Source organism: Macrosteles quadrilineatus, unplaced genomic scaffold (assembly GCF_028750875.1).
Source record: "Macrosteles quadrilineatus isolate MER2022 unplaced genomic scaffold, UCM_ALF_1.0 Scaffold_2__2_contigs__length_208266976, whole genome shotgun sequence".
NCBI classification, from domain to species: domain Eukaryota; kingdom Metazoa; phylum Arthropoda; class Insecta; order Hemiptera; family Cicadellidae; genus Macrosteles; species Macrosteles quadrilineatus.
In genome coordinates this window covers 77,110,622-77,124,608 of record NW_026542595.1, presented here as the reverse complement: position 1 = coordinate 77,124,608, position 13,987 = coordinate 77,110,622, and the positions used below count along the sequence as shown (strand labels likewise).

At 37.0% G+C, this 13,987-nt stretch overlaps 2 protein-coding genes across 6 annotated transcripts in view; one reads left to right on the top strand and one right to left on the bottom strand.

Moving 5' to 3' along the window:
- LOC128988213 (centrosomal protein of 135 kDa-like) overlaps positions 1-13,987 on the bottom strand; it is a 118,383-nt gene that overhangs the window by 53,883 nt on the left and 50,513 nt on the right. The window lies entirely within an intron of this gene.
- LOC128988214 (multiple epidermal growth factor-like domains protein 6) overlaps positions 1-13,987 on the top strand; it is a 32,487-nt gene that overhangs the window by 17,585 nt on the left and 915 nt on the right. The window contains exons 5-7 of the mRNA XM_054409492.1: positions 4,690-4,886; positions 5,649-5,863; positions 12,606-12,737. Coding sequence (XP_054265467.1) covers positions 4,690-4,886; positions 5,649-5,863; positions 12,606-12,737 — 544 coding nt within the window. The remainder of the gene's footprint in view (positions 1-4,689; positions 4,887-5,648; positions 5,864-12,605; positions 12,738-13,987) is intronic.

Below are 13,987 nucleotides of genomic sequence, written 5' to 3'. Positions count from 1 at the left end.
TGATAAGGGAAGTGGGCCAATTAGGTCAATGTGGACATGGGAAAAACGTTCTGTAGGTGTATGAAAATCACCAAGAGGGGTAGAAACATGTCTAGTTATCTTAGATCTTTGGCATGAGAGGCAAGATTGAGTCCATTTGTGGCAATCCTTACGAATGGAAGGCCAGACAAAACGATCGCAGATAAGTTTTGTTGTGGCACGTATTCCAGGATGACTCAGCTTGTGGAACTGGTCGAAATCTCTACGTCGCAGTTCTGATGGCACAAAGGGTCTAGGAGTTCCTGTTGAGGTGTCACAGATAAGGCTCAAATGAGTTCCAGGAATTGGAACTTTCTCCAATCTAAGAGATGTAGTACTTTCTGAAATGAGATTTTGAAGTTCTTCGTCTGACTCTTGCGACTTGGCTAAGGATTCATGATCTAAAACAGTTTAAATGGCTTCAACACGTGACAAAGCATCAGCAACTATATTTTGTGAGCCACTTATGTGCTTTATGTCTGTCGAAAACTCAGAGATAAATGAAAGTTGGCGTAACTGAGCTGGAGGCAACTTGTCACGGCGCTGTTGAAAGGCATAAATAAGTGGTTTATGATCTGTGAATATAGTGAAAGAAGTTGTTTCCAAGAGATGACGGAAATGCTGAACAGCTTCATAAACAGCGAGGAGTTCTCTGTAGTATGCAGGCCAGACGCACTGTTTGGATGATAGTTTCTTGGAGAAAAAACCTAGAGGTTGCCAAGAGTCATGACAAACTGTTGGAGGCAAGCACCTACACTTACTCCAGAGGCGTCAGTAAAGAGACCAAGAGGAGCATCAGGTTTAGGATGAAACAATAGTGTTGCTGATGATAAGCTAGCCTTGCATGCTTGAAAAGCTTCTTCTGTCTCTGGAGTCCAGGGCACAGGGAGGGAACCTTTTGAACCAGCGTCACTAAGTAGGGAGTGCAGAGGTGCTTGAAATTCAGCGGCCTTAGGCAGAAACCTACGATAAAAGTTCATAATTCCCAAGAATCTGCGAAGACCACGCATTGTCTGAGGTAATTGGTAGCCTTGTAGAGTAGTGACTCTCTCCTGAGGTGGACGTGTCCCAGCAGATGAGACTAAATAACCTAGAAATTTAACTTCTGGTACACCAATTACACATTTAGACGGATTTACAACTACTCCATAGTCAGAAAGTCGTTCAAACAACATTCTTAGGTGTTCTTTATGTATTTCTTCAGACTGAGAAAATACTAAAATGTCGTCAATATATGCATAACAAAAGTCAAGGCCGTGAATAACTTCATCTATGAATCTTTGAAATGTTTGACCCGCGTTGCGCAAGCCAAAAGTCATGAATGGAAATTCAAACAACCCAAATGGAGTGGTGATTGCTGTTTTTTGGATGTCATCTTCGTGGACGGGAATTTGGTGGTAAGCCTTGGTCAAATCAATGGCAGAGAAATGTGTACAGCCTGCTAAATTGAACGAGAAATCCTGAATATGTGGTACAGGGTATCTGTCAGGAACAGTACGAGCTTTTAAAGCGCGGTAATCACCGCAAGGACGCCATCCATTTTCCCCTTTAGGCACCATGTGCAAAGGCGAGGACCAGGGGCTTTCAGAGGGTCGAGCAATATCAAGCTTAACCATCTCCTCAAATTCTTTCCGGGCAGCTTTCAGTTTTTGAGGATGTAAGCGACGTGGTCGACAGTGAACAGGAGGACCAGGTGTAACATTTATATGATGAACTGTTTTATGTTTCACAGCACGAGGTAAGCCTGGAGGACGAATAATATCAGGGAATTCAGAAAATACTTCTGCCAATGGCGAGGAGAAAGATATAACTTTAATACTAGTTTGATTGTGGTTAGAAACTATTCCCTCGGCATTCAGTCCTGTTTTCTTGTCAACCAAACATTTCATTTTGCAATCGGGTAATAAGTGATAGTGTGAAAGGAAGTCTGAACCTAATATAGGTATTGAAACATCCGCTACCACTAGACTCCAAGGAATATTACGTCTAAGGCCTAAATTAAGGGTGAGAGGCATGGTACCATAAGTCTTTATTTCACTTTTATTGGCAGCACTTAGTGAATAGCTAGTAGGAAAACGTTTATATTTGATAAGGCATTTAGGATAACACGACACATCAGACCCGGTGTCGATAAGGAACCTAGTTCGTGAATTTCTGTCCATCACAAAGAGACGGCCGCCAGCATTTGAACAATCCGTTGCGGCCTCTACGGATTGTTGCTGAGGTTTCCCTGAAAAGAGCATGGAGAAAGACATTTGGTAGCATTGTTTTTGAATTTTCTATGGTACCAGCACCAGTTCTTAGAGGGATTAGCCTCGTTTCCTGATCTACCACGAGACTGGGAACGACCCCTAGGTCTCACCTGTGTATCTCGTACTCTGGTTTCTGATAATGCTTGAACTTGTTTAGAGAGGGATTCTATTGCATTTAATAAAGAAGCGTTACCTAAAGAGACTTCACAAATACCAGGTGTTGAAGGAATGTCAGCCACCTCCATGATCTTATCAGCCAGTTCTGCCAGTTTGTCCAAGAAGAGCTCAAGTTGCGTAGTCAATATGGCTTGTGAATGAGGAGGGAGTCGTCTGAGCCACAGTTGACGAAGCATGTTGTCTTGAAGGGGAGTCGAGCCCGCAAGAGACCTAAGATGCCTCAAAAACTGGGAAGGCTTGCGGTCTCCAAGGTCCTCTTCACTCAGCAGCCGCCGCACACGTTGCTCTTCGGATGCAGAGAGGCGTTCAATCAGTTTCGTTTTTAGATGTCCGTATTTGTCGCCTTGAGGAGGGTTTGTTATGATGTCTTCGACTTCAGCAGCAATTCCTGTGTCCAATTGCAAGACCACGTAGTGAAACTTGCGGTGTCGTCGTTGGTAATTCCAGATATAAGAAATTGCGAGTCAACTTGACAGAACCACAGACTTGGTCTTTCAGGCCAAAAGGGCGGAAGTTTGACGGCTACTCTGTTGACCGACATGTTTTGAGAAGTGCTGGGTTGTCCAATCCGTTGACGCAGTTCTTCATTCGCAGTTCTAAGTTCGGCGAGTTGAGTCTGCAGGTCTTCTAATGACATCGTTTGAAGGAGGAAACACAAAAGATTTAAACTCTTCAAAGAAAATAAGTCTTTAGATAACGGTTTTAGTCGGGGTCACCATTTTGGTCGTGGTTGTTTTTGTATATCAAATGAAATACGACCAAATAAGTAAAAGAAAAGTAGTTTAATAAGAGAGTTAAATTTTGTGTACATTCCTGTAGAAAACAAAAATCAGACTAAATCTAATTCGTTGCTATGACAACGTCATCAGCTGACGCTACATAAGTTACTGTATGATCTTGATATAAACTGCTATCGTAGGCTGACTTAACTTGTATGAAATATTACCTAGTTTACCTACTCAGTTTACTACTGCAGTTTACCTACAGTGGCCTGGTGAACATGCAGTAAAGTTAACGAGTTGATTCAAATTTTGAGCAGTTAAGAAGTAGTTTAGAAAGGCTAAATTATAGTTTATCAATCATGCCCATTGCTGTAGTTCAAATCACAGTGACAAGGTGAAAATCAATAATTTAAGTTTAACAAGTATATATCTCTTGTGGTATCATTGTGGTTGGTTGGTAACTGAAAACTAGGCCAAGTTGTGAAATAAATTTTAAGACTAGAATTAATAAATTTTAAGTAAACACATCAAGACAAATGACTCCTACTGGGGGAAATCATTAAAATCTTCAATAGAACTGGAATAGTGCAATTGAATTTTGTTTCTAAAATCGATGACAGATGTGTAATTATCTATCTAATACAGTAGATTTGAAGAACCAAATTTTTCTCTTTTGCGTCTCTTCCCCGATGCAAAGCACAAGTATAGTGGCTAATTACGCTATAAAAGTGGATTTTAAATGTGTTTTACAGTACCAACTCTCAAGAAACACTTAATATCTAGAAGTCATCTTGGCCTGTACTCTATCTTTCTTTCGACAGATTTTTGGAGGAATCTTATATGAAAGAACCAGGGTCAATATAGATCAGTGTCTAGCTGGAAAGCTCTTGCCTCTTGAAGCCTCTTGGAAAGCTTACTTTAAAATTCTGAGATCATCACCCTTGTCGATGATCTTCTCGGCAAGTACTTATTGTGTTCCCGTCTGGCTGACTGAACTGTGTGCATAGTCGAGCTATATTTTCAGAGATCCGCCAAAAAGAGGCTTTCTTCTAACATGCTGAGAACTTTTGCCATTCCCAATTAATCATTTTGCATGACCACGGTTAAACATTTCTGGAATTCACTATTGGAAATGTGCTGTTGATTATCAACCCTCGCAAAATATGACCTTGGGACACGCTTTATCAGTAAAAACAAGTCCTTAATCCCTTATCCAACAACAGCAGTAGGTGGCATGCAGGTCCTGTGTAAGGAGTGGACTTTAACAAACCGATTTTGCACTGTGGGTAGTACCTCAGGGGCCGAAGACCCGCGCTCTACCGCTTTACGAGCACTACCGGGTAGGTTACTTTAACTCCACAGCACAGATGTAGCATCACTAACTTGGGTTAGAGAATTATTTGATTTTGTAATTACAGGACCAAAGTTCTTGCAAGTAATTTTATTTCTCATTCAACTTCAAAGAACTGCCACTGGTCACTTGACCATAGTAATTTTAAATACGTCTCTTTTTGTTTCAGGAACGGTCGGCCCTTGTCCTCCAGGACACCACTTTGTCATGTCGGAGGATGAGAGTGATGTGTTTACAGACTTTGTCCATGCCAAGTGTCAGTGCAAGCGTGGACATGTCCGGTGGGACAAGGACGGAGTCTGCTACAGACCCTACACCCGAGGCCCTTGTTCTCAGGGCAACATGTTCAGTGTTGAAACACAACAGGTAAGAAATGATATTAAATAATTATGATGTAGATATATCTGATTGGTTGATTGAGTCCAAGGAACAATTTGTAGGGACTCTAGGAACACAAGTCTTGGAGGTTACAAACTTTAATCCTTCGTAAAAAGGCAAAATTTTAAGATTTTTATTTCTAGCACGGTTTTTTTATACATTTCCACTTTAAATAAACATAACCAATTACTTATTAGAGCATAAATTATTTTTCACTACAATAAAAATTTGCGAATGTATTCACTTCTTGCCAGTGAGTAGCCTATCTAGAAAAATTTCAGATATATCTGCACCCGTTACAAAAAACAATAGGCTACATTACACTATTTAAAAAAGAACATAATAGCTAAGTTAAATTTGAACAATATTTAATTTTTAAAAAGATGTTCACAAACAAAAATGTACGTGTTTCGAGCAGGGCCAATTCAATTCATTAAGACAGTGACTCACATTTGTGCGCATATTTTAAGCAAATATGAACGAAGGGTGATTGTAAAATAACATGAAGATATCTTTATAGATTTGTTACTGGCTAATACCAGCTGTTTCTAGGCCAGGACCATTTACCAAAAGCCCAATAATCAAGAAAAGCTGGTATCAAACCATCTAATAGCGATATTCGCAAAAAGCTACTGACTTTCTCAGGATTGAACCGACGACCTTTTGATTACTAGGCAACCTCTCAGCTGCCCTTCTGCAGAGGGCAGGAAAGTGACTATTTAGTTAAAATTATGTCTGGTGTGTTGACAGGGAGATGGGGCCAACGTGACCGCAGCCTGTGTCCCTGTACCTTGTCCTCCGGGGAGACTGTGGTTCCCCGGACAGTCCGGGTGTCACCGGGTGGGTTCCCAGGGTCCCTGCCCACCTGGACAAGTGGTACTGTTCCAGGACTCTGTCCGCACCTCAGTAGAGGGTGTCTCCTACCAAGGCATGTGTGGCTGTGCCATCCGATCTCATGATGACAGGTGAGTGGGTGATCCCTGATGCACTTTCTAATATTGTTAATTTCATTTAAATATAAGTGTATTAAACAAAAACGGTATTAAACCTTATGTTTTTTTTCTTTTTTTCCCAAAAAATACAAATTTACAACACACATACAATTTCAAGCCACAAAAGCCAATATGGCTTGTCTGCAGCAATTATTCTAATTTTGTTATTTCACAGTGCTTTTTTATTCTATCAGTTTTTGTTATTCAATCAGTCTTTTGTTTCTCTTGTTTTTCTGGAAGAATTCAATAATATACCAAACTAATCATAGAATTTAAAGTAGTCAGATTTTAACAATTATTAATAAACAATGAAAAAATAAACAGTAATAAACGGATTTAAAACTATTAAAAAAGTAACAATAATAAACATTTGGAACAGTGAACAGTGAATAATCTATTAAAAATGTAACAATAATAAACATTTGGAACAGTGAACAACAATGATAAAATATGAAACACAGTTATCTTTAACTCAGATCTAGATATAAATTCTTTAACTTCTTTTTTAAAACTCTACAATAACATAAAGAAAAAATGTGAGATTTCCTCTCAAAGATCTACCTCAAGAGATGTACCTCTCAAACATACAAAAAATAAAGTTCTACAAGTTTCAGCTTGATCACAGAAGATTATCTGACTGCGGTCTAAAAGCATTTAAGTTATCTTAGAAACTAGATACAACTTGTTAAGAGACCTATCTAAGGAATAGACAGCTAATCTTATGGGGAAATGCCATCCGTGACGGTGAAATATTCTAATGATTCGTGTAGTAAAAGGTTTGGTGTTTCTTGTGGGACGCGTTGCAGAAAGTCAACAGTTCCGGAGGGTCAAATAATTTATACCTGTGCCGCTAGGTCAAAAACTACAATGTTTGCAGTGTCTGTAGATCAAAAATCCCAGTAAGTCAAATAGTACAGTCCGAGCTAAAAACGTGGTCTATGTTAAAGCAATTGACTTATTGGGAATTTGACCTAATGCAACAGCAGTTTTAATATAACGAATTAAGATAAAATATAAGTTCAGTTTCGCTGAGTCAACAGTGCCGGAAGGTCAAAAGTATAATCTGTCAAAAACAACGATAGTCCTCTCGACGCATGACTTCAATAATTTCGTGTTTTGGTGTACTTACAGTTGTGCTAAAATTTTGAAAATTGGCACAGAGCTTCTTGAATAGTCCTTCTCGATGACTATTTTGTTGGAACTTTAAACTATTTACTAATTAATTTAGTAAATAAACTAATTTAAACTAATTAATAAAAATTTATATGTATGGTGAAATAGTTTTAAATCGTGATTTCTAACATGAAAAAGTTAGCATGCGAGATTTTTTTTGTTTTTGGGTTAGAGAGGTTTTGTCTGTGGCAAAGTTGTAGCCAAAAGTGTGATGCGTAAAATATATGTTTTTGAATTTTTTACAATCAGGGGTTCAATAGATAACTTGGGTTGAAGAGGACGGCAAATTTCGCAACGCATGGAAAGAACTACATCGTACGATGCGACTGCTGAGTGGACTTCTAAGAACAAGAAAAAGATGAATATACAGATCACCAGTACATTCATATTATTTATAAAACATATTTCTGTATTACCAGCTAACATTTTTCACTTATAAAAATACATCATAAACAGGGTGTTAAAAATAAGCGGGGAGATACTTTACCTAGTAATTCCTTGGGTCAAAATAAACAGAAAATCAAGGATAACATTTTTTCCGAAATCGTTTCCTTAACCAGATATCCACCATTTTGTATTTTTTACATACAAATATTTATCTTTGCACTTTTCCAACCGATGTTTATGAAACTTGGTATGTATGTTAAGGTAGGAGAGACCCATGTTATAAAAAAAGATTCATCTCGATTCACCGTAAAATTTCTAAATTTAACACTTAACTACAATATAATATACTTTACTACACCACAATATTTACGTATCACCATAAATCTTTAACAAAATAAAACGTTATCATTTTTAAAATCCAAAGTAAATTAATATAATCTTTCTTTTTTGAAAAATATATTTTTAAAAAAGGCGAATGATGGTAAAATAACGACAGGCGAGTTTCGATCTGGGTGTTTCAGGTTTGAATCTAGGAGGATTTAACATTAATTAGGTAACATTAATGTTTAATCCTCCTAGGTTTGAACTGATTGAGAGGAATACATGAAACCGAAGGGGGGAGGTAGCAACAAGTGCACTAGTATTTACTAGTGTCCAATTACAATTTGATGGATTTAACCAAAACCTTTTCTATTTCACTTATTTTCAGCTGTTAAATTTCAAACGATACGTTTTAGCGACATCATTAACGTTATTATCATCATCATCGTTTGAGTTTGGGTTTGCGGCAATGTATTTTTTATGAATAAACCCTTTAATTTGATACCAAACTTGACCTCTGCTGCTATTAATTGGCTGTATGCACTATTAATTAACAGCTTTGTCTAAGGATTATGTCGGCCTTAGTCACAAACAGGACAACAAGATCGCTCCACTCATCCCACACTCATCTCCATTCATACTTGGCTTAAAATGCATACATTTGTATGGTCGCCATTTCAAAGCAACATGGCTACACTATCAATGACAAACGTGGAAAACCTTATACGAGTGTGAGTAAGTCCGAAAACAGAGTAAGTCCGAAAACAACTCTAAAAAACAATAAGCAATAAATTGCAAGAACCGTTGCTTATATCATTGGGTATACACGTATGTACTGACGTGTATACTCAATGTTTATATCGAACGAATGGGTACATCGTGAGAATTTCCATTAGTTTTGTTCCATTTAGTTGTGTGTCCATTAGTATAATAGTTTAGTTGACTCTTTTAAGGTCAGCGGAAATTGTGACTGTTATTACCCTCGAAATAATGTTTGTGTAGTACTTTGCAATCCTACCAATGCTTATAGAATCATACGATTACAATTTTCTGGTTAGAATATGTCGCATAGAGTGGTGACTACTGTATCTTTTTGGTTTGCTTGTAAAACAGGATCAACAGAGATTTTCCATCGACTTGAACAATACGATACTCTCAAATTGTTCATTGCTATAACAAACTATCACACAGTTTGATGAATATTTGTGTGTAAACCACATACAGTACACCTGTATTCTATCTATTTTTCCTTTTATTTTTCCAAGACTTTATAGAAAATCACGCATTACGTGATCAGTGAAGAAAGGCTGTATCCCATGTGTTTTATAGGTAAAGAAGTTAAGAAGAACACTGCTTCAGGTCAAAGCATTCAGTTATCATCAGCAATTGTAATTCCCGAATCAGTAACTGAATCAATAGTCAATTATGTTGGGGTTTTGTTGATTATCTATAATGCACTTTACATGCTCCATTTGATAGTTTATAATAATATACTCGGAATCTATAAGACACCTTTGGCTTGTATTAAATATTGGGTTGGGCCGTTTAGTATTTTGAATACAATAGGGGTACTCGTCAAACAGTTAAATATTATTATTTCTATGAATTTAATGGGTAACTTTAAAGATTAGGTGGAATTTCTAACAATACTTCACCGTAATCAGCAGCAAACATACATAAGGAATCCCAGTTATTGCAACAGACGCTCTGACAGCCCGTCAACATAAGACCTGCAGACGGGTCAATGAATATGCTGAAAAAATAACGAGATAAGTGAGTGTAAAGTGACTATTTATATCCGGTCGTCATACGCCACGAGACATTCCGTCAGTGAATGGGAGGCCCACACAAGGGTGAAGATCGATAACGCGCTGCATTTGGAATGGAATAATTTGCACAGGTCCTCGAAAAGTACTAAATTCTCGAGTCCCGAAAAATTCAAGTGCCCAGAATGTCTTATACACATACGGAAATTCAAGTCCTCAAAATATTGCAATAGTGTATTTTCGTATAAATTCTTGAGACCCGAAAAAGTCAAGTTCCCAAAATGTCTTATACACTTAGATATACATGAATTTGAACGGATGGTGTTTTTGGCCTCTAGGGACTCAAAACGAAAAATTACATCGGTCCCGGGTCCAGGTGTTGCCATGAGTACTACGGTAAAAGCTTATTCCCTATATGCGAAATTCGCTAAAAACCTAATAATTCTATAGAATAACTAGCTGTACCCGCTGGCTTTACCCCGTTTAACTAATTAATTTTCAAGATGAGCTCGTTCGCATGGCTCAATCACGTCCTGGTTGAAGTTCGTTCGCTACGCTCACTCACCTTTAGGTTGGAGCTCGTTCGCTGAGCTCACTTGACTTGGGGTCAACTCGCCTCCAGGTTGAAGTTCGTTCGAAACGCTCACTCAGCTTTTGGTTGCAAATTAGCTGTTGTCATAAATTGTTTAATTGACACAGCTGTTAAGATTCATTAATTCCTTTTAAATATGAAAAATCATAAGGTTAACAGGGGAAACTCCAGAGCCACTGGGGCGAAGCTCGGATGCCCTATCATAATAAAAATTACTCAGTTTTCCTATTTAATGCCCAAAGAATCGGTGTATCGAATTTCAGCCTCCTAGGTAAATGGGAAGTAGGAGAATTAGTGATGATGAGCGAGTGTGTCAGTGAGGGCTTTGCCTTTTATAAGTATACATAACACATTCAACCAGCTGTTAGTTAAAACAAATTATATTGGACTAAAACAAATCGATGATTACAAAGAATACTTTAAAAAATCATTTGAACATCCTACTACTGTATTTTACTATGCATATTTAATTAATCTGCCATCCTCGTACCGAAGAATTAAATGTATCAATGGTCAGCATTACACATAGTATAAATAAGCCAACCAAAAGTATGTATTTGAATTTTCTTCCAAATGCTGAATTTGTGTCACAAATGCTGAATGTTGCAGCTGTCATGTTAAGCAAATTATGTTGTACTAAAAGCTAGCTAGAAGCATTGACTTATTGGAGAAGGTTAGCATCGGCTGCTAGACTTTTTAAAAACTAAAACTTAATTTATAAAAAACTGGGACACTAATTTTAAATTATAGCTTTGAAATTCCCTAGTTCTCAAAATTGTCTTTCTTTCAACACAAAACTAATGAAAATATATCGTCTGGTTGATTCAGAATCGTGAAAAAACCCCATTTACGTTTTAATAATATATATGATAGTTTGGACATGTTTCAACCCTTCCGAGGCGTAATACATTTATACAGTTTATATGTAGACTAAATTATAACTCATAAAATAGTTCTACAATTAAATGGATCTCCTTTTACAAACGTATATAATAACCAGAAATTTTCAGATCGTCCTTGCGGGTATTTTATGCCACAAATTTTGACGAAAGGCTATACCTATTTACAGTGTTGACCAAACAGTTGGCAAGAAGCATTAATAGATAAGCTATGTACCAAATATGATAATTTTAGCTCTATTCTAATTATGACAAAACACGAAGTAACTAAAAGCGAGTTTTGTTGGTGTAGTAAGCGTTGCAGGAGGTCTACTTTACACTGAATCGACGTTCACTTTTATTGCTTTTGATCTTCCGGCACTGTTGACTCAGCGAAACTGAACTTGTATTTTACCGTATTTCGTTATATTAAAACTGCTGTTGCATTAGGTCAAATTCCCAATAAGTCAATTGCTTTAACATAGACCACGTTTTTAGCTCGGACTGTATTATTTGACTTACTGGGACTTTTGATCTACAGACACTGCAAACATTGTAGTTTTTGACCTAGCGGCACAGGTATAAATTATTTGATCTTCCGGGACTGTTGACTTCCAGCAACATTCCCTTTCTTGTGCCAGTTACTCTTTACCATTCGGGTAAGCCTGATATCCTCACTAACAAATCCTAATAACCAATGCCTTTGTGCTCTATGTTACATCCTTAATAGACTATAAAGTCTGATCAGTGGCCAAGTGGACTAAGGGTTTGTCTCTCTGGCCAGGAAGTTGGCACTTAAGAGTCATAGGAGGCTAGTGGCCATCTTTGATTAATTTCAAACAGCTGCTGAAGAATTATTTCCCAACCCAAAGTATTTTTTTTTTTCAAATACCAAAGTCATATATTTCAAAGCTCTGTAAGCTCAGAAACTTTCTTTGTGGTCTTAATATTGTTTTCCAAGAGAGTCCTTGGAAGCTGACTCCATCTTGGATTTGCCAGCCTTAAGAGTAATGTTGATTTCAAACAATCGCTGAAGGGTTATTATTTACCAAGTCAAAATAGTTTTTAAATAAACAACGAGATAATTGAAATATCTAGGGCACTGTGAAATTAAAAATGGTTTTTTTAGAGTGTAATTGTTTTATGAGTTGAAACAGCTAGGCTCCAAGGACTCTTAAAATAAAGAATTTGAATCCCTTCTCAGTCAAGTTCGGTAAAAAACTCATTAGCAGTTCAACTGTCTGTAGCAGAGATTGGTAAAAGAGGCCAACATTAAATAAAGGGTGAATGGTTCAAGTGGAAGTTGAAAAGTGGAAAGAATTCTTCATAAGTTGCATACACCTTCAAAACTTTAAAATCAGGAATTGGGCTTTTACAGTTTGTGTGTGTGAGTGTGTGTGCACCGAAAACTTGTTTTTACTTTAATTTGGATTTGAATGTTCACAAGATGAATACAAAATATAATGAAATAGGCATAATAAAATCTATGAATAATCCATGAAATTCCAATTGTAAATACTAAGATAATGTTCAAATCAAACTACCAACGTCAAGCTGCCATTCTAGAGCTACTATCCACCTTGTGATGTACTTTACAGATCTTTCTACCCGACCCTTCGCTCAGATGAGAGAGGTCCTCAGTACGGACGATGTGGAGCACAGAGCAGACGAGAAGATAACAGAGTTGACCCCGACACAGGGAACTTCAGACAAGAGGAACACCACAACAGGTACGTTAAGATCCATTTCAAACGTTAGCTTGTCAAACAAGCAGCTTTACCTGAGCTTTTGAACAGCAGTGGGCAGCGTAAATTACAATCATAGGGGTCAAATACGTAGACCGAAAAACAGACCTAAAGACATCAAGATAAGACTATAAAACTTCTTGGGTTTTCTTTGGCTATAAAACTTAAAAATAACCAAAAATGTCACCATTCTATGCAATATACAGACAAAACTGTATTATTATTCACAACATTTCGGGCTATAGATAAACAATAGACCGATATCTCATTACCTCCCGCGGTAATGGCAATCAGTTCACAAATGTCCACTTGATTTTTTTAAATTGCCAGAATGCGTAATAGTATATTATGTTACTAATCCATAAAATAGGTGTTAAAATAGGTGTTCCCGTGATAGACGAAGTCGAGAGAGGGATTACCATACCAGTATGGTAAACACATTTTGGACGAGTGACATACAATATTTTTTGCCATACTACTCTTAACTTACCTAGCAATAAAAAACTGTACAAATCCGTTATACAGGGTGTCCATGAAAAACGTTTCAGGACTTTGGGAAATGAATCCTCATACTAAAAGGAAGAAAACAGTTTATGTGAAGGTATGTCCGAAAATGCATATTTACCGAGTTATCCACCATTTTGTTTTTTATACAAAAGTATTTTTATCTGTGAAGTTTTTCATTCGATGATTATGAAATTCGGTAACCAAGTTAACATACACAAGACCTATGATAGAAAAAATAATAAAGTTGTTCCGATTGTAAATTTCAAAATGGCGGCCGTTTGAATTTTTCCAACTAGAATAACTCAAAAACGGCTTATTTTATGAAAAGATGTTAAGAATACTTTTTTTTAGTATTTTTAATTCCCTATCAAACGGTACCAACATCGAAAAGATTGGACAAAAGATAACTGAAATATAAAGTTTTTTGTATAAAAATAAGGCAAAGTTAGTCGGGTAACCCTTAATTTTGCCTTATTTTTACACAAAAAAACGTTTTATTTCAGTTCAGTTCAGTTTCGGTGCATTTAAGTGTGTTTGAGGTGTTCTGGTAAAAACATATTTTAAAACATTTAGTAACTGAAACTTTTGAGGAAGCTTTTGAAAACTGTAATTCAATTGATGTTCTAAATGGCTGGTTTATTTATGGGGTATGCCTGTTAATTGTTTTGCTTTAACGTTTTAAGGTTCAATCTTTAACACATTAACTTTTACTTCTCATTGCCCTACTT